Source organism: Mchenga conophoros, linkage group LG11, assembly GCF_057382185.1.
Source record: "Mchenga conophoros isolate Kocher_MC1m ecotype Shallow Benthic linkage group LG11, M_conophoros_male_GT1.1, whole genome shotgun sequence".
Lineage (NCBI taxonomy): Eukaryota > Metazoa > Chordata > Actinopteri > Cichliformes > Cichlidae > Mchenga > Mchenga conophoros.
In genome coordinates this window covers 9,393,512-9,413,198 of record NC_140536.1, presented here as the reverse complement: position 1 = coordinate 9,413,198, position 19,687 = coordinate 9,393,512, and the positions used below count along the sequence as shown (strand labels likewise).

General features: G+C 40.7%; 1 protein-coding gene across 2 annotated transcripts in view; it reads left to right on the top strand.

The window, feature by feature from the left end:
* Positions 1-11,483: 11,483 nt before the first annotated feature.
* zfpm2a (zinc finger protein, FOG family member 2a) overlaps positions 11,484-19,687 on the top strand; it is a 120,675-nt gene continuing 112,471 nt past the window's right edge. For both annotated transcript variants that reach the window (XM_085290785.1, XM_085290784.1), the window contains exon 1: positions 11,484-11,935. In XM_085290785.1, coding sequence (XP_085146911.1) covers positions 11,896-11,935 — 40 coding nt within the window. In that variant the 5' untranslated portion in view covers positions 11,484-11,895. The remainder of the gene's footprint in view (positions 11,936-19,687) is intronic.

The following is a 19,687-nucleotide window of genomic DNA, read 5'->3' as shown; positions in this document are numbered from 1 at the left end:
TGCCAACAAAGTGAATTTACTGGTGGTCATATGGAAAGGTTGTATTGATATGTCAGAAAAAAGGGGGCAATACTTTTCTCTTTTTCATATTATGTGCCACAAACTAATCTTTAGGTTATGGGTTTAGTTTTGTTTTCATTCCCATTATGTCATATATTTTATTTTGACAAACTAATGTGCCAAACAAATGCACTTACAACCAAAAGAAAATATTCCAAATACCAAACATTATTGCAAAGTAATGAATGGTATAATGCAAAGTGACACATAAACTCAGTTTAAATTAGACACAGTGTATGGCTTTATGCAACACAAAAACATATCAGACAGCTGCTTGCTTGCCCTGAAACTCAAAAGCCGCATCACACAGCCTCCCCCCTCTATATATTCCCATCCTCCTGTTGCCCCCCCACCCCCGTCTTTTTTTTTCTTCTTAAATGGCATGAAGGTTGAGATGGCTGGAGTCCAAGATCATCGCGCCTGAGACCACACAGATGGGGAGAGATAAAAGTTCTCTGTGAGCCGCTCACAGTGCTGCCATTTTACACACAAGTAGAAGGGACGCGGGGGGAGGAGGAGGAGGAGGCGGGGGGAGGGAGAAGGGAAGAGGGAGCCACCTGCGGCCGTGACATCATCGCCTTATCACATATCATGTATCACCTGCAGCTCCACGTCAAGCCCAAAGAGACAGATTTCATCTGTCATCTCTGAGAGGATCTCAATATAATTTACTCTGCTGATCTGACATCCAGAGGAGAGGCGTAGAGTTGCCAAACCTAATCTTACAGATGAGGACTCTCCTTTTTCTGCCCAGTCATGTCCTTGTGTGCTGTAGCAAAAGGCGGGGAGGAGTTGGCATATCAGATTTAGCTCTTATTTGAAAGCACCATCTTGGGTTAAGTGGTTCTTGTGGTTTCATTTCTCAGCGTACACGATGCATGTACAAGTCGACCCACTGTTCCTTTGTTCCAGAGAGACGTGGCATACACTTTGCATGCGGAAATAAACCTAAAAAGCTGATTTTTCTTTCCAACAAAATAGTTTATTACTTAGATAAACAGACTGGTAGGAAGACAAGAGAGAATAGACATGTCTCATATGTGCACCTACTTTTATGATGCCAGTACAATAGAATAACTTTACAGGCAAGTATGCAAAAAAAATAAAAAAAAATAAAGAGATTATCATACTTAAAAGCCAGAAGCAAAAAACACAAGTGGTATCAAAAAGCATAACCTAATTAGAAAGACTAATCAACTTTAATGTCTTCATATTTAAGGGAGAGGGAAAGGATAATTAGTCTTGGGGTTCATTCTCCTTTCCTCTGCAGTCATGCTACTAACAAGACTTGATGCTGTCTAGAATGGCCACCCACATATAACAGCTAATTGCAGGTCTTCGCCCTCAAGCACCCTCCTAGTCATAGAGACAACAGGGAAATTGGCCATTTCAGCTGTGCTGGGTATCATTAATAATTAATGGCACTTTCAAGAGTCAGACTGTCCCTAAAAACCTTAGCAAAAGGTACTTTGAGAGCTATGCAATGTGTCTTTCGCTTTGATGGTAAAAAGCCTTTATAGTTTTCAGGTTCAAACTTTTTTATTTTTCTTCTCTCGCGACTGCTGCTTTTATTTTATCAGGTGTTTTATAATAAGAGATGACCACTGTCATGAGATTTGTCACATTTTCAAAATCCCAATTAACCATTTAAGACTGACAAGCTCAAATGGAATGTGTATCATACACTGGGGTATGTTTCCTATAATTCTAGATAACAGCCACCGCTGAGACACACATCTCTGTTATAATAACCAACACAGTGTTAAAACCAATAAGGCTGCCGTGAATCACCTCTAATTTTCTATTTGGGATTCTGGAGACATTCTTATATTAAACAGCTCAGAAAACACTGTTTTGCTAAAACTGTTCCTAATCTTGTGATGTTTTTTTAAAAAACAAAAAAGCAAAACAGCACCATTCCCCTGCAGGTTTAGAAGTATGCCAGGGTTGATTTCTGTTTTCAGTAAGAGTTTGTTCCTTAGAGGTATAACAGGGAGTTAGGCCTCTCCAGGTCACGCTGTCCAAACTCAGGAAGGGTTGTAACTTGGAGGGTCCAAAATTAGCAAATGGAGATAGATTCCCCACTGGATGCATGAAGGTGAGGATATGCACTGGCAGGTAAATGTTTGTACTGAAATAGTTATGTGAAAAAAATGTATGCTTAAAGTCTCTACTGCATTTTGGTGTCATTCACGACCTGCTTTTGTCCTTTGATTAAGACCCGCGGAGTATGAAGAGCAGGGATAAGTTAATTTAAAATGATCAAAAACATTTAATGTGTATGAAACCTTTATATTTTATGTTTTATTATTCTGCACATTTACAATTTTCAGATCAGGAATTCATGCATTCAGGTTTAAATCAGTTAGCCTTCAAACAATTTTGAAAATATTTAGCTTAAATTTTTGAGCTTCGACTTTAATTGTGTTTTATTTCATGTACTCAAATTAAAGTGTACACACCACAGAGAGCCTACTCATCAGTTTAGCTGGTTAAATATTTGCATGGCTGGTAAACTTTTTCATCTACAAGACCCCTTGGCCAGTGAGTCAAAAAGTTAAATTCAGGCACTTGTTGTAGGACAGTAAAAGCAACACATGCTTGATCCAGCAGAGCCTGTAAAATATAGAAAGTCTACCTGATTTAACAACAATGATTTATGCTCACTTCCATGACCTTTGTTTTTGTTGCAAACTGTAGCGTTACCGTGCAGTTCAGTGTGTTCCTATATCTTGCAGGAAACATACCCCTAATTTTTCAATTGTAATTATCCCACAAACAATGAGGTCACTGTCAACAAAGCACAGGGGTTAAAATGTCCTTGTCTGTCATCTTAATTCTGCTTTGCTTTAACTGCTCAATACTGCTGCGCTTTGCATATTTAGAAGCATTCTGATCACTGGGCAGCTAATCATTATAAATTTCACATTGCTAATTGCTTTATGAGGTCACTCGAGTGAGAAATACAATAACAAACACATGGTTTCTGCACTCAAGATAGCGAGAAAGAACCGTTTCCGGCACGTTTAATCACATTTCCCCTTCTAAGGAAGTCATCCGTTGTACTGTTCAAGGGTAACCAACCACTGTCTTATAACTTTATTATTCGTTCTTAATCGGTTTATAAATATTTATGAATCGCCAAAGCCACCCTGACTTGCTGCTGAGATTGAAGCCTGAGCTGGAGTATGTACATTCCAAGGCAGCCATGGGTTGGAAGGAGAGAGATAGCGTGGACAGGAGATTTGTGACAGAGCGGAGCATGAAACCCATCAGTTGATGAGTGGAAATCCCTACTTTCTAATTAATAGAGGTACACAGGCCAGAGGGATAAGGAGGATCAGGGAAATGAAATCAGCAAAAAGATAGCATCACTCATTTCTGAGGTCCATTGTCACACTACAGAATCTGCTGTAATGAATCACTCAAGCATTCTGGAGATACATTTGAATGGTGGGGGAAAATTCATTGTCCGGTGGAGAGCATTCGATAAGGATCTTTTCTCTTGCCTCTCCCTCTTCTTCAGCCTCTTCTTTCCCGCTTTTGTCAAAGGGCCCTCTGATCAAAAAGCGAAATCAAGGCTCAAGCAACAGGTGTGCCATCTGAAAGGCTGCCGCAATCTGCAAGTGAACTGGAAAGCTATCTCGGATAAAGAAAAATAAAAGCCCGATTCGAGAAGTTTCAAGGGATTGGCTTCTCGGGATCAGCCGAAAAAGTCATGATGGGGCGAGATGCTGCAGGAGCTGGAGTTTATGATTTTACTAAAAGCCCTTGACAGAACAATTATTGAACAAAGGCTGGCGTGAGCCTGAATCGTTTTATATACTTACTTACTTCTGAGATCTAACTTCTGGCATCGCACTGACCTGATAATAAAGCAGGCACGTCTGAAGAATGTGTCAAGTAGGATTTTCAGCGCTCTTATGCCATCTTATGAGATGAGATGCGTTTTTATATCAAATGCAACATGAGAAACGAGCTAAAAGAGCATGTAATACTCACTGGTGGAATCTTAGATCGGATAAGATCGGTCATGTGAGGGACAACGGCAGCTGCCAGTCTGCCCACCCTGATGTGCTACACCATTAACCTTTAACCTTCATGCTTTCCTTAAAATCAGAGGTGTCCCAGAAAAGAAGGTTTTAAGCCTCTCATCTGTTTGTAACCACCGTACGACATTAACAGTTTAATCTTTAAGAAATAAGAGAAAATGTGAGCCTAAGCTCAGCACACATTAGCTGCTTCTCACAGAGGCTGGCAGGCTGAACACAGCTCCTCGACATCCCGAAACGCTCGATGGCGAAATCTGGAGACGACATGAAATGAGAAACAAAAATGCAGCATATATCTTTCCATATCATGCATCCTCAGAGGGGATTTGCCAGAACTGCCTTTAGACATTATTATTCTTGTTTGCAAAATGCACCGAGAGCATGTCTCAAAAAAAACCACACAAGTGAGTAAATACACAGCAGTTTCTGTCTTCCCTCTTTAGCCTTTGTCTTTGTTTGCTTTCCAGAGATAATTTAAGTTTGCAGTTTCTAAGTAGTTCAATCCAACCCAGGGGAGCCATCCCCCAGTGAAACAAGATTTTTTTAAATATTCTTTTTCCTTCCCCTTTTTTTTAACTTCACTACTTATATCCCAATGCAATTATTTAATACTCGTATACACCCACTCATAGTCTGTATATGAGATATGAATTTAATTGTATGTTACTTTTTAATTACAGGAAAAATCTAACTTGTAAGATGATGGGCTGGAAGGTGCCATTGCATTGTTATTTTTTTTTTTTCTTCATCCTCGTTTTCTGATTATGTGAGCTGGGCTCCTTTGCTAAGCGATGATAAGCAGAATTTCCATGTTCTCTGCATAATTAATCCATCTTTGCCTCTCTTCATGCCAACTCTGCCGTTATCGCCCGCACATGCCTGAATTGCAAAAGAATCCTCTCTTCAATTGGAACTTATTGATATTCTAAAAAAACTGGAAATCCTCAAATTTAAGCCACAGATTGTTAAATGGATTAATTTCGCGGCAATCGCAAGCATCTAACGCGGGGAGACAGGCAAAGCAAATTGAAAGTGTCTCCTGTTTGTGGAGTTATAGTCCCAAATGATAGGGTTTATTGGCATGTTTTTTCCCCCTCCATAGTCAAAAAAAATTACCATTTATTTGCATGCCATAAAATACTTTTATATGGTTGAAAATTCAGAGGAATTCCTTTCAATGCCTGTCGTTGGCTTCATGATAACAACTTCAGCTTCCCACATCTGGACGCTTTTGATACTGCCTGAAAGGAATGTCTGAATATTTAATATTTTTATCTGTTTTTTCATCGATGGTTTCACCATTAAGGGTGGCTCTGCTGTTTGCATGGAGCCTGGCAGATGTAGATTTATTTCCTGAGCTGTCTACGGCCTGCCTTTCTGTGAGTATACTGATGCATTTTTTTTCCCCCCGTTTTGCTGTGCACTGATGCCTCTGCATATGTAATAAACCAGCAGACACACTTATAAAATACATCAACAGACTGTATTATAGTGCTGCGTTCAGCTGTGAGTCTTCAGTTACTTGTGCATATATGGAGGGGGTGGAGGGGGTCGACTACACACATCAAATATAATTTACTTGACCTCATAAAAATGAATAACGCTAAATCACAAGATGTCAAAACACGAGGGGCTCGCGTGTGAAGCAGGAAATTTGTCATTTGGACGTTTTGGTGTACAAACCTCTGCCTTACAAACGATGCTGTATTGAAGCATGGACAAAATCACTACAGTGAACTATAACGTAGAGCACATATTGACTGATGCGAGCACTAGGGAAGATGTTTACGCCCCTGGTTTCCTCTAATATTAAAGAATACTATGATGGACTTTTAAACATCAGCACACACTCATGAATGGCCTTTTTTTTAGATTCAGCTGAAAATGAAAATACAAGTCTTCAGCCCCTGTCTGATCTAGGAGCTGAAGACTTTTCAGCTGCACAGCTGAGAGCTGGTGCGCTTCCTCTGGACACCGAGGTCGACGGATTTAAAAATATTCAAGAGAAGAAATAAATGTGTGAGCTGAGGGGAAAGTCGGGGATGTGGGTATTTAAGAGAGGGTCATTTTTCATGAAATGACTCAAAGGGAAGTCCTGAAATGCTCTGGCACACAGATGATCAAAAATGACAGCGGCTGTTAAATTTAGATGTGTGTAACCTGGGCATGATTTATTAGTTTTCTCTCTAATTTCTCCAGTATCATACAGTACGTGTGTGTGTCACAGGTTTATGAATGTGGCTCCAGAAAAGAAGTTCCTCAAGACGTGACTGTGGAAATTTTTTGCCTTTATTTATTATTATTTATTTGGCCAAGAAGAAGAAAATACTTGATCTAGTTTGCTGGAATAACAGGTTTGTTATTAAAAATTTATTTTTAAGTCTTTTTGTGTCTAAAAATTTGAAAAATATTACTTCAGAGTAAATTTGATTCAAACTTTCAGACTTAAACGTATTTCCAGTGACCATGAATCGGTTTCCCCTCGTGTTTAATTTGGATAATATATATTTATGAAGATCATTTTAAAAATACAATTTTGCAGTAGAAAATGAGACACTATAACTTCTCATGGATATCGTAAGAGATTATTAACGGTCATTTTGGGTTGATGTGAGAGTCTCATTCATTCATTCCCTCATTGATTCATTCCACAGGCTGCTTTCCTTCTAATGTCAGATCACTTTTCCTACTCTCTTAATAATGCAACCCTATTATTATTATTTATATATTTTTAGAAGTGAACCTCCTTTAAACAAGAAGGGATATTTATGATTTTAATCCATAAAAAGACTTGCCGGTTATCCCCTGGAGGTGTCACGATCTCAGCTTTTGACCACATAAAAAAAAGACACTGAGATTAGCAGGAAGAATATGCTGCCCTGTGGTTCTCTCCCCTCCTCCTTCTCCTTGTCCTCCTCCTCTTTTACAAAAAAACCCTTTTATTTACAGATTTACACACTCCCAATGGGAGGAGCAAAGTTTGTTCATCCCGCCCTCTTTAGTATTTTCATCACTTCTCTAGACTTGCATGTTTTGGTGTACTCTAAAAATGCTTTAGGGTTGTGTGGCATTTTGATTGCTGTTTTTTTCCCCCTCTTTCACTCTTTTTTTCTTTCTGAAGCTTCCGTCTTTTTGTCGTTGTTGTTTTGTATTTGTTTGCTGCTCCGTTTCAAAGCACACTGTACATTACAGCATATCTCCCTCGGTTAACGAAAGATGATAAAGGGGGAAGGGGGGGCACTGGATAGAGGTAAGAAGAGTGAAGCCTCCCTGGAAAGTGTTGGCGCAAAGGCCTCCAGGGCTGCGGGTGGTTTTGGCAGCTCGGCCAGCGGAGTGGGCACTCTCTCAGACATCTGTTTGCTCACTGCTGCTGGAGCTGCTGGCTGGATAGATGTGGGGTGGGGTGAGGTGGGCTGGTGGTGGCGGTGGGGGTGGTTGGAGAGCTGGAGCATTCAGCCACAAACCTGCATCAGCACCAACATCTTACTCAGGAAAGACAACAACAACAACAACAACAACAACCCAGTATCACAGCTCGAGCAGCGCCCGTTCAGAACAGGCTGACTCCGTCTCACAGCACGAGTGAGTGATTGAAGTCATCTGTCGCGGGGCGGGGGGAATGGGAAGTGTCAGCAAATACACAGCTGATTTGAGGTTGCCAGCACTTAGCTGCGATGATCCAACAACACTGGTCTTGAACTGCAAACCAGATGCACGATACTGTCTAGACAGTTATTATATGCACCGGCTAACATTTAAACATCACTTCAGTGTGTATCGCTGTGATAAACAAGAAGCTTTAGAGAATCCCGCTGCTTTGAAAAGAGGACAAAGCGATGAGATGAGCTTTTGCTAACCCAGCCACACACTGCTAAACAATCAAAGTTCGTTTTGACTTTTATTCGTCACATGCTTTGACAAATCCACTAAAATGATGGAATACATGATGAAAAGGTCATAGTTACTAAAGAAGTGTCCAAAAGAACTGGAAATGAGGCAGTATCACAGTACGTCCACATGCACTTTCACCTGCAGCTCATGCTGTGCTTCACTACTGCACTCACACTGTAGTGAAAGTGCAACAGAAAACAGCTGTTAGATTTATACTGTGATACTGGCAGATTAAAGTTTTCTAGAGGGTAGATGTCAGCGTTGCAGAGCTGCATGCCAGGTCATTTTAAGGAAAAAGGAAAGCAAGGAAAAGCTGTTCTGGAATATTGTGCAAAAACAATATGAAAACTGCCTTCATTTGGTCCTGAACAGCTCATTCTTCTCCCTGTCGCCTCTCTTATAAAGCATATCTATAAATCAAGGACATAAACAGTTATTATGTACATGCCAAACCAACCCTCCATCCCACATCATTCTAAAACCGCACACACATACACATACACAGAGCTCACTTCCTCGCGAGACAAACCAATCCCCAACAGCCAGAGGGTGACACCGCAGCAAACTCATAACACCGATGTCCAAGTTGAGCTGCTGAGGCTCGCTCTTTAAGGAGCAGGTTCCTATCCGCACGATGGCTGTCACTCCCACTGCCACCGGACATGTGTGATCCCATAAAGAAATCAACCTAGTAATTTGTCATGCCAGACTCCCTGTGATATTACTCAGTTACTAGAGCAGCTCACTTAAACAGTATAAGACTGCAGCTGTTATTGAGGCAATAACTCCATTGAAGGCCGTCATAAAATTAACACAATACGCAGATAACATTGATTTTATGATTATTTATTAAACAACTTCAAGCACCTCGTCATGTTACTGAACTCTGATATCACCTAAAACTTAACTGCTGTTTTGTAGCTGTGTTATGATGCAGTCACATGCGTTTAGGGAGTGTATGAAAATTAAAAGGGGTGGGAAGTTCAGTAAGGGGTCACCTTTATGCATTTTTGGACGTTTGCTTTTGCAGGAAGGTGGTCACACTTGTTTTTTGAGTGGGGTAGCCCTGAACTTACTCATGTCAGAGTTTCTTCATTTGAAGATTAGAAACCTACTTTACTTATGGTGATCCTTTATGGTGACAAGATAGTTGTATTTTTGTAATTAACCATATATATATCACTATTCAACTTCTCACTTTTTAAAGGCTTTGAAGTGTGATTTTTTTCTTTTCTTTTTTTGGGAAACAGCAGCATGCTTGTAGATACACATTTACTTGGGTTTAAAATAAAATGCCAGGGATGGCTTGTGACAGTTCTGCCAATAACTTCCAATAACACTCACTGCTAACCTAACATTTTTTTAATTGTTACCTAAAAACAATTTTTTAAGCTTGCAGGTACTAGACATGCTAAAATGTAATTATTCTTTTTCCTTTTTTTTTTAATGAACATGATGAAACCACCAGAAAGCCCACCTCCACTGCCCCTGACACTGAATGGCATCCCCCAAATGTGACTTGGCAGTTTTAATCAAATGATTTAGCACATTAAATCAACCTTTCCCCCCGTAATCTGATTATGTGAGTGCACTGCACTGCATCTCCACAGCCTACAGTATACCTTAACCTATTAATATGACCAACCTTGTGTCAGTGATTTCCCTTGCGATGGAAACAGTATCATGTTAATTATCACAACCATCTGGTCTGAGCAGCGAGGAAAAAAAAAAAAGCTTTCTCTTCCTCTCGCAGATTTGTACCTGTCAATCAAAGTCTGCTTCAAACAAGCCACTGGGGCTCAGAAACAGCACAGAAGAACCAAGCTCCAGTCTCAGAGGATTTAGGAGTAGCGTTAAATTAATCTTCAGCTGGCAATTTGACTCTCCTGTCTCACTGTGTTGTTGCACTTACCACAAATCACTATTGATTTTGGTGCTGGGTTCCTAATATGGCCTGTAAACGCTATTTATGGATGTTTAACATGGTAATTTTACAGAGTGTGTGTGTGAGAGAGAGTGTGTGTGTGGATGGGGGGCGACTGCTTCATTTTTAATCTTGTAAAAGGTTTCAGTGGGATTTTACTTGTGAGTTTATTGTGTGTCTTTAAACGTGTTTGACATAAAAAATAATGGCTGCTTGTTTATCTGTTTAACACTCGGTCTTTGTTTTGAAAAGATGAGAATTTTAAGAGAGACTATCGGAGTGCGTACAGTGTTACAAAGCTGGGATAAAGATTCCCTGTTTGTGACTAGCACTGTCCCGTGACATCACTGCGTTTGGATCATGACCAACGCCACATATAAGGAAGACAGAAAGAAGGGGGGTAAATTAAAGAAAAGAAAAAAAACTTTAGCCACCAAAGGAGGAAGAGACAAATCACAGAGGCTCGTGAGACAGATGCTCTTCTCAAGGTGAACCACCGCTGACCCGTCTGCCACATAAATTATTCTGTAGTTTCAGACTCCATTCCAAAGTTGTGGAATTGGGTTACAAGATAATTTCACAGGCCACTTGCTTGTCTTCCTTGGCAGTCCAACTGGCTAATTGAAGAGAGTGATTTCCAGTTTGGGCAACTATTCAGAACATGGCAGTCAAAATCGGAATGATTTCAAGGCTCTTCCCTTTTCTGTCTGTCTCGCTCTTTTTAAATATTCAGAATATATATATATATATATATATTTTTTTTTCTTCTTCTCTCAAACAGGTAGAGTAATTGTAGGCATGAGAAGCCGCTCACATTCTGACTGACAGTTTATCAACTGTTTATTTATCAGTGGGGGAGCTCTGTTCCAGAGTCCATTTGAATATATTTACAATAAAAAAAAGAAAAGAAAAAAAATAATTGAAAAAAGTTGCTTATATTTTTTTAAGTAATTCACCACGAGCACTTCATATGTTGTTTAGCAATTTTGATAACAAATATAAGTGTGTTTAAAAACCCAAACAAACAAAAACTGCACTGTATGTAACTTCTTTAAACTCTTGGCCAAAAGGTCAACATATTAAGGTCAGAGCATCCAAGTGCATCATGGGAGAATGAGCGGCCAAACTGAGTCGGAGTTAATCCTGGTGTGTTTCAGGCTCATTATTAAATTATAAATGCATGGCTCTCCCCTAAAAATAATCTTTAGAGTGTCAGTCTTTAAGATGACCAAAAGAAATGTAAAAAAAAAAAGGATAAAGGGCACTTAAATAAAGCTCGTGTAAAGCGGTAAGTAACAGAAATGTCCTCCTTCAGATAAAGCGGTAAAAATTGTGTTTGTCTGAATCAAATGATTAGTGTTTTGCTTATATTTGAACCTGTAAAGCCACACTGTGGAGGGGACCGGAGCCCCGCTTGTCTCCATCTCTGATTTTTATTTACCCCCTTAAAAAACCAAAACAAAAAGCAGGGCGCTAATTAACGGTGACGCTAATTAATAAGGGGAAGTTAAAGTAATTGTGGATCAAGTGAAGTTCACGAAGCCGCGGCTACGGTACCCGGGGAGGAACAAACCTTATCTTCAAACAAAAGCGCGAACACGCTTTCACCTCCCCAGTCAGTCCGTGCGGATCGCGGCGAAGCGCAGCCTCATCACGGAGAACGGTGCTGAGAAAGAGAGAGAGAGAGAGAGGGGGGAGCGAGAGAGAGAGAGAGGGAGGGTGTGTGTGTGTGAGAGAGAGAAAGCCAGAGAGACGAGAAAGATAAAGGAAAGACAGACGGAACGATAGACTTGTGCGTAAAAAGTACTGGTGCCCCCCTTCTGCTTCTTCTTCTTCTTCTTCTTTTTTTTCTTTCTAAATTTCCATCAGACAAAAAGAAAAAAAATCCAAACCGGCTGCTTGGATGAACCAAAACCTATCGATCTGTCAGCACTACACCTGGATTCACTGACCAGCCGCACAGCAGGCATGTCCCGAAGGAAGCAGAGCAACCCCAGGCAGATCAAACGTAAGTTTCTTTTTATTTCCTTCCCTCTCCCCGGTGTGCTGCAGCCGCCACGGCGCGTCTCCGGGCTTATTAGACTTCGCAGAATATCGCTGTGATAGTGACCACACTGGAGCTGATTCAGCAGCGCTCAACTATCGACACCCATGTGTTGCCTTGTCACGGTCCATACGCTCCGGTCTCCCTCCGCTGTGTGTGTGTGTTTTTTTTATTGTTAGTTTTTTTCAGAGGAGATGATTTCCAATCCCAAACCAACGGTTTGCTTCTCGCCGAAAAGTTTCAGCGCTTGCAAAGCAAAGTTGTAGAAAAATTGAGTTAACTGCTTGATGTTATTGCATCCCGTTATTCAGCCCCCTACTCAAGAAATGTGTGTGCATCACTTTGGCTAAATGTTGAGACTCTCCTAAGCTTTAGTAATTCAAAATTATAGGCGAGAAAGAATGAAGGTGCACCACCAGACTGGTGTAAAAGGCCAAAATGCTTTTGAATTGCATTACTAATATATATATATATATATATATATATATATATATATATATATATATATATAACAAAGTTTACTTCATATTCATATACATTCTTCATATTTAAAAAAAAAAAAAGTGCACTTGTCACACACATTTATTTGCAGGTGTGTGTAAATAAATTGTCAGACTTAGATATCAGCCAGCAGTATTGATAAGTGTGCATTGTGGCAGTGCTGCAAAAGAGCAACTTTCTGTTTTAACTAAACAGAACTGTTTTCTTTGCTCTGAGGAAAGTGTGCAGCGCGCTTTACACACATTTCAGCTTTTGATGAAATTGTGTACAGCTTTTATTTGTGTTTGCATTTACCTGAGGGGATTTTAATAGCGCTGTGGAACTTCATGGCCTGCATGAATTTTGAAAAGTGTGTCGTATTTACAATGTGTAATTTTAGCTATTTAAGATATTTTTAATTAAGAGTTTTCTGTCATATATTTTCTGAATTTCTTAGATGATTTTAAAGCGCCTGAAATCATCCATTTATACACACACACACACACACACACACACACACATAGGCGGGTACATGGACTTAAACACATGTTCACCTGTGAAATACAGTAGTGTGTGTGTGTGTGTGTGTTCAATTTCTCCAGTGTATGCTGCTGTTGAAATGGCAGCAGACTACATGCTGTAGTTTGTAACATGGAAGTAGGATACTGTTTTGTCGACGGTTAGACTATAAGAAACAATGGTTGTGTGCCCATATGTAAGTGTGTGTGTTTGTGTGTGTGTGTGTGTGTGTGAAAGACAGAGAAGACAGAGCTCATATGCATGAATTCATGAGGGCATGTGCCTGTTGGTATACACGAGCGTTTTCTGACATTTGTACAACACAGATTCAGCAACAGAAGAGATTTTGTGTCGTCTTGTTTTCTGTTGACCTTTTAAATATTTTTGGGTTAAATGCAAAAATAAATTAAAACATATATTAAAAAAATAGACAAAGGGATCTGGGATTTATAAGCAACTCTAATTCTGGATTGTTCATTTAATTCCTGAACACTTACGTCACATCAGTTAATGAAAAATTGACCAGTTTAACGTGTTAAATATTTCAGTTTGTACTTTAAAGTGTGTTCTTTTAATTGTTTTGACGTATGGACCTAGTTTCTCCTCTTTAATGTTCAGAATACATCAGCTTCGCTATATCATTAACTTTCCATGGAAAATAAGCATTTTGCAGTGACATCATTTACATTTTCAAACTGTCTTCAACATCGCAGTGGTGGTGGTTGTGTTTTTGTCGGCATGCGCCACATAATAAAAAATTAACATAAAAAAATTAACCAGAACCATTTCAAATCAACAAAGAGGCACGACAGCGTGTGACGTGACTGGCCCACTCAGTTTTTGGACCAATCCCATCGTGGCATCCGAATGTTTTTTTGTTGTCGAGCGAAGGAAGCCCAAACGCCAAGTGTGTTCCGCTTTCGTCACTGTGACCTGGCCTTTTTTTTTCTTTTCTTTTTTTTGGGCGAATTAGTATGTCATGTGTAAGATCTTGTTAATATGGAGCCAGAGTGCAGGCGTATAATCAAGCTTTTGGTTTGAAAGCAGAAAAGGTCACGAGGAGCATAGATCCTCTCTCCCACCGCGGGAACTCTGGGAAAAAAAAAAAAAGGCCGAGGAGGCACTGCACGGAAAGTCAGCACAGACAGTCATTCTAAAGGACAAAAAGGTTGTTGGGCGCAGTACCCCCCCTCCACACACACACACACACACACACACACACACACACACACGCACACACCACCTACCCACCCACCCCCTTCCTGCATACATTGGACTGTTATCTAAAATTGTGATTTATGCAGTATTTTAATATTTTGCTTATTCTTTCCCCTTGGGTGCTCTCTGAGCGGTGATAAAAAGGCGATGCTGAAAGAGCACCATTAATTTGCTCCGATGACTGGGGAGATAAGGCCAGATAATGGGAAAGATAAGCAGAGAAGATATACCATCAGAAACCCGATTATTACCATTAAAATTCCAGCCCAGCAATCTGCAGCTGGCTGATAATTCCTTCTCCGTTTCCACCACTTTGGATGATAAGGCAAAAAATAGTCACTCAGTGCTCCTTGATTAGGCTGCCTGGATATCCCGATAATACAGTGATAAATTATGTATTTTCTCCTCTTGTTTTTTTTTCTCTGAAATGTTACAACTGATTTATATATATATATATATATATATATATATATATATATATATATTCCTCTTTCTGTATCCCCCTCCCCTTGTTGGCTTTCCAAGAAAGAGGGAAAAAAAGGCCTCTATACTTTTATTGTAATAATAGTTTGATAGAAAGAGGAGATAGTGGTGAAGGTGTTTTGTGTGGGAGCACATATCAATGTTATCAGCTCATCTCCTGGGGCCAGCTGCTAGCTGCTGTTGTTTTTAGCCTTATCACCCCGTGCCAATATGCCAATAAATTGCCCGGATTGTTAGTCGTTCCAAGGCGGGTCAGGAGAATATGACAGGAATGATGAAAATATCGCTGATGCTCTGCGGATTGCGATTAGCTGCTGTAATATGATGTGTGAATTCCACCAAGCTTCTTCCTCTGTCCTCTCTTCTCCCTCCCTCCTTTTCCCTCTATGTCTTCCTCCTCCTCCTCTCCAACATCCCCCAACCCTCACCCGCCCCCCCCCCCCCCTACTCCCCCACCCTCAGCTCTCCCCGGCTGCCGCTGGTGTCCATACCTCTATTCGTAGTGAGAGGAGAAACATTTTGATGCTTAATAGGAAGGAAAGATATGAAGAGGCTGAATTGAAACCAGGCCCCCTCAGAGTAATTTTTCTGTAAAATTGCCCCCCAAAGTTTCACGGCGTTAAAGAGGAATCTGGATGATGTAGGGAGCGTGCCTCCAACCACTGTTTATGGGAACATATTGAAGCACCCTCTGAGGCCACGCGTGGACATCTAATGTCAAATGTGCTTATTAAACTGACTTAGTGTTCTCCCTTTTTACTGCTGTCTTCCTCTGTATGGACCGTCTGAGAATTCATGTTGCCTTCCCTCTGTGCTCTTTTGCTCAGCACACGACCAGAATGAAGCACCGTACTGTAGTGATTACTGTAAGCTTGTATAGCACCTGAGTGGCAAGTGCACAAGTCCCCAGAGCTTACCACTATGTTATACTGTCATGATGCTTAATCTACTCATGCGATAGTAATCTTACACCCATAAAGCTGCACTCTGCAATAATGGTTGTAATATATTTTTCTTTTTTCCTCTTTTGTTTTTCTTTTTACCCATAATTCCTCATGGATAAAGTTGGAATAGGGATTAGTGATGCAGTGCTACATATTGCTCTCCTGGCCTATTTTCTTCCATGCATTGTCTTACTGATATAGCGTATTTGTCATTTTTCTGAGCTGTGAGACGAAACATATTTCATTTACCCGCTTGTGTGCAATTTGGTTGCAATTGTTCCTGACCTTTAACTTACTGCAAATCCAACACACTGTGCACAGAGCTTTTTGGAGTACTCTTAACATAACGCCTGCTTTTCTCAGCTAGTCGGCTTGAAACTGAACCACAGGTTCTCTGCTAGAGCTAGCAGTCTGCTTTTTATCACAGAAAGCATTTTTTCCCATCTCTGCTCTACAGTTAATCTCTCCAACTCCTTAGCATAAGGCCACTTTATGTAACGTCAGCATGCTGTTTATCATATCAGGTGACATTTCTATCTTTGAGGGGCATTTATCAGAGGCAGATTACACTAGTAAGGGATAAGGGGAGTGTTTACTGAATTGTCTGCCAACATCCTGTATCTGGATTTATGCGTATGTGTGTATGTTTGCTTGTGTATACATCGGTGCATGTACAGTATGCTTGACGAGCATGTGGTTACGCGCTCTAGCAGAAGGATTGGAGCTGTTAGCTTGATGTATTTGGGTTGCTTTTTTTTCTGTCTCTCTCGCACTAGTACAGACTCCTCATCCATATTTCCCACAACTGAGCTCAGCTTTGCTTTCTTGTATATGGAAAGCTGTGGAAGTTGTAGTATACGCTGCATTTTCACCCTTGGCCCGCAAATGCTGGCAGCTCTAGCAGTCAGATGTTTTGGGGGTGTAAAAATCAAAAAATGTTTGCATGCCAGCCTCCCTGTATATTTAAGGGTCTCCCTTTCATTGGGTGACAATCACGGCGTGTCTCTCGTGTTTCTCTTGTTGATTTCTGTCAGAAGAAGAATGGTTGTTGAATGCCAACTTTCCCTCAAACATCTGTTCCCTGCCAATAACAGCTTGCGCCGTTGCCTCGTCTTAGCTGAAGGATCCCCAATTGCCTCCTCACTTTTGACACAAAACAACAATGCAGATGAATGTCATCTCCTTTTAATGCTTTTTTTTCTCTCTCCCCGCACTCATTGTCTCTAAAGTAAAATTGCTTCTTGTAGCTCGAGAAAGTCTTTGTGCTCACAGCACTGCTGTTGCTGCTTATGCTACGGCTACAGGGAGAGGAACGCGTAGCAGCTTCCTTTATGTTGAAAGCATTGCCCTGTGATGTGTCGGATGAGCCGGGGTTGGCAGCCGATGGACTGCCGGTGCCTAATCCTGCCGTCTCTGTGGCTGTAGCCCGCGGTGCCTGGACAGCAGTGTGAAATGTGGGCAGGGTTGCTGCGAAGGTGGAGGTCACTTCCTCACACAGTTTCCTCTTTATCTTCCTCTTTCCTGAATTCCACTGCTATTATTCCAATAAGCGCTGGTTCAAACTGTCACCATTGTGTTTTTATCCAGGCACACTGACGGTCCCTGATGTGAGCGAGACGTTAATTTTAGAAATGTCCAAATCGGAACCACGTTGCACTGCGGCTCCTGCCGTTCTTGGATTTCCTTTTTTTCTTTTAACTTCACATTTCACTCCTTAACCGTGTTGCTCTCCGGTTATTTAGATTTTATATCAATGATGCCCACTGAGCCCTCGGGTAACAATTGACTTTCAGCCTGCTTTAAGTTAATAGCCTTGTCTCTACCTTGTAGGGATCAATATTGGTATTAATTAATCACCATTATCAAGAGCAGGATCTAGTTCCATTTGTTGTTACATCAGCAAAATATCAATAGAGAAAGTGGACTCCCTGATCGTCATGGCAACTTCATCTCTTAGGTCAAAGAGAGTTTATCTTATCTTGCTGCTGAGAGTGGCAAACTGCTCAGGAATCTAGTTTAGACTCAAAGATCATCGATTTAAGCTTCTTCGTTTTTTTCCCTTTTCACCGCCGCCTTTTTGTTTCAGGAGAGAGGGTGGTGAAAAAAACCCAACAACAACAAGAGAAAGGCAGCATTCTAATCACAACAGAGATGTAAGATTTAAATATTGATGTCCAAAGGCCATTACAGCAAAGAGGGCCTCTGGTCTCGCTGTTGTTCAAGTACGTCCTTTTAAGACCCAGACAAAGCTTTGATTATCAGAGGTGTCACCGTGGAGTATGTCTGTATAGCTGACAGTGTGGGACTGCAGCGGAGATCAGTTTCCTGCAGCCACGACCGCAGAATGCTAACAGATCTCACTCCACATCCTGGTGTTTCTACAGGCCTCAGCATACAGTGTGTTTTGGGGAAATTGCTGTATGTGAGGCTCATTATATTGCAATAATGTAAAGCTGTATTAGTGAAGCGGGGTTGATGACTGATTTAGTCTTAAGAGCATTTGTTCAGATAAAATATGAACGTTCTCAAAATATTCTCAAATGTGAATAGTTTCAGACTTTCTCTGTCATGTGAATAATTTTTGATTTTAGATTGTTGGTGCAGCCAAAACAGGACTTATGAGGATGTAAATGTGTACTTTTTGTGACTGCCATTTTCGTCTGTTTCCACTGGAAAGACTGAGATTTACAAGTTATGTAGATTAGGCCATAACCAGTAGAGGAAGAAGTATTATAATCTTTGAAGAAGCAATATTTTCAGGAATTGTTCTACATGGTTGTTCCATACTTTATGTTTTACTCATGGATCCTTGTGTAAGAATGTGTTTACTATCTGTCGGACGGGGAGGGTGGAACTTTCTTTTCCTTTTTTTAAGCATGTGATGCTTTAATGTTGCCTACATTATAGGACACATTGTAACATGTGTTTTGGATGTAATGTGGATAGTAACGAGTAACCGAGTCAGCTTGAGCTTGTCTGAGGGTCTTACCTGAAATCTGCAATATTTTATCTTGGTTCATATTTTTCCAGTAAGGACCTTAACATTATTTTCAACCTGCAGTGAAGTACGAGCCTGGTTAGACATTTGCAGTGTACATACAGACTGCGGAGACTTGAGTGGCCTTGTTTGTATAGGAAGTTAGGTCTGGCTTGAGCTATTTAGGTAGCGACAGCTTGGGTGCTTGGATGTACCTCATCATGCTGCAAAATGCTCCTCAGGGTTGGAGCAGAGAGCAGGGACACTGTCTGCTTCTTGCTTTTTTTTTTTTTTTTCTTCCTCTTTTTTTGCCTCCAGGACACAATTGCCTCATTTAACATTCTCCATTTGGCCCCAGCCAAGAGGGGAAATAGCCAGGGTGAGTAAGAGAGGCCGCCACACATCATGAATTCTTCTTTCATTTAACTTGCACGGTCCCTTTTCACCTTGGAGATGCACATGGATCAGGAATGAAGATACTGCTCAATTAAGGGGATTTCCGAGGTTGCTTCTGAGGTATCGCAGTTATTTTTGCGCCGTGCCGAGGTTTTGATGTACCATTGATATGGATATTGGGTTCGTCACATTCATGTGATGCTTTGACATCTCCAGAGCTGGAAGAGAAGCAACTCTGCCACAGCAGCAGGAACTTGCCTTCTTGCCACATGCGAGAAATAAAGTCCAAGGGTGGAAACCTGTCAGTCTTCAATTCCGGGCACATAAATAACTTTTATGTGTCTATTAAGATTCTTTTTGTTTGTTTTAATTTAATTAGCTACAGCGAATCAAAACATTTTCATGGAATATGTCAAAATTGATAGCTGGGTTTTTGACTGAATCTTGGATGAGGGAAGGGAAAGAGAGTGCGCTTGGAAATGTGACTCACTCTTTTTTTGCAGCAGGCATTGTCACAGCATGTCGTCAGCAATATACAGTAAAATTATTAGCCAAAGCTGTGAGTTTGACTTGCCATTATGTAACAAAAAAATTCTTTCAGGAAATAAAACATAAATGAATGGTGATTTAATTAAAACAAAAAGGGGGTAAAAAGAATTAAACAAAGAGAAAAGAGAGCGCATAATGAAAGGGGATGAT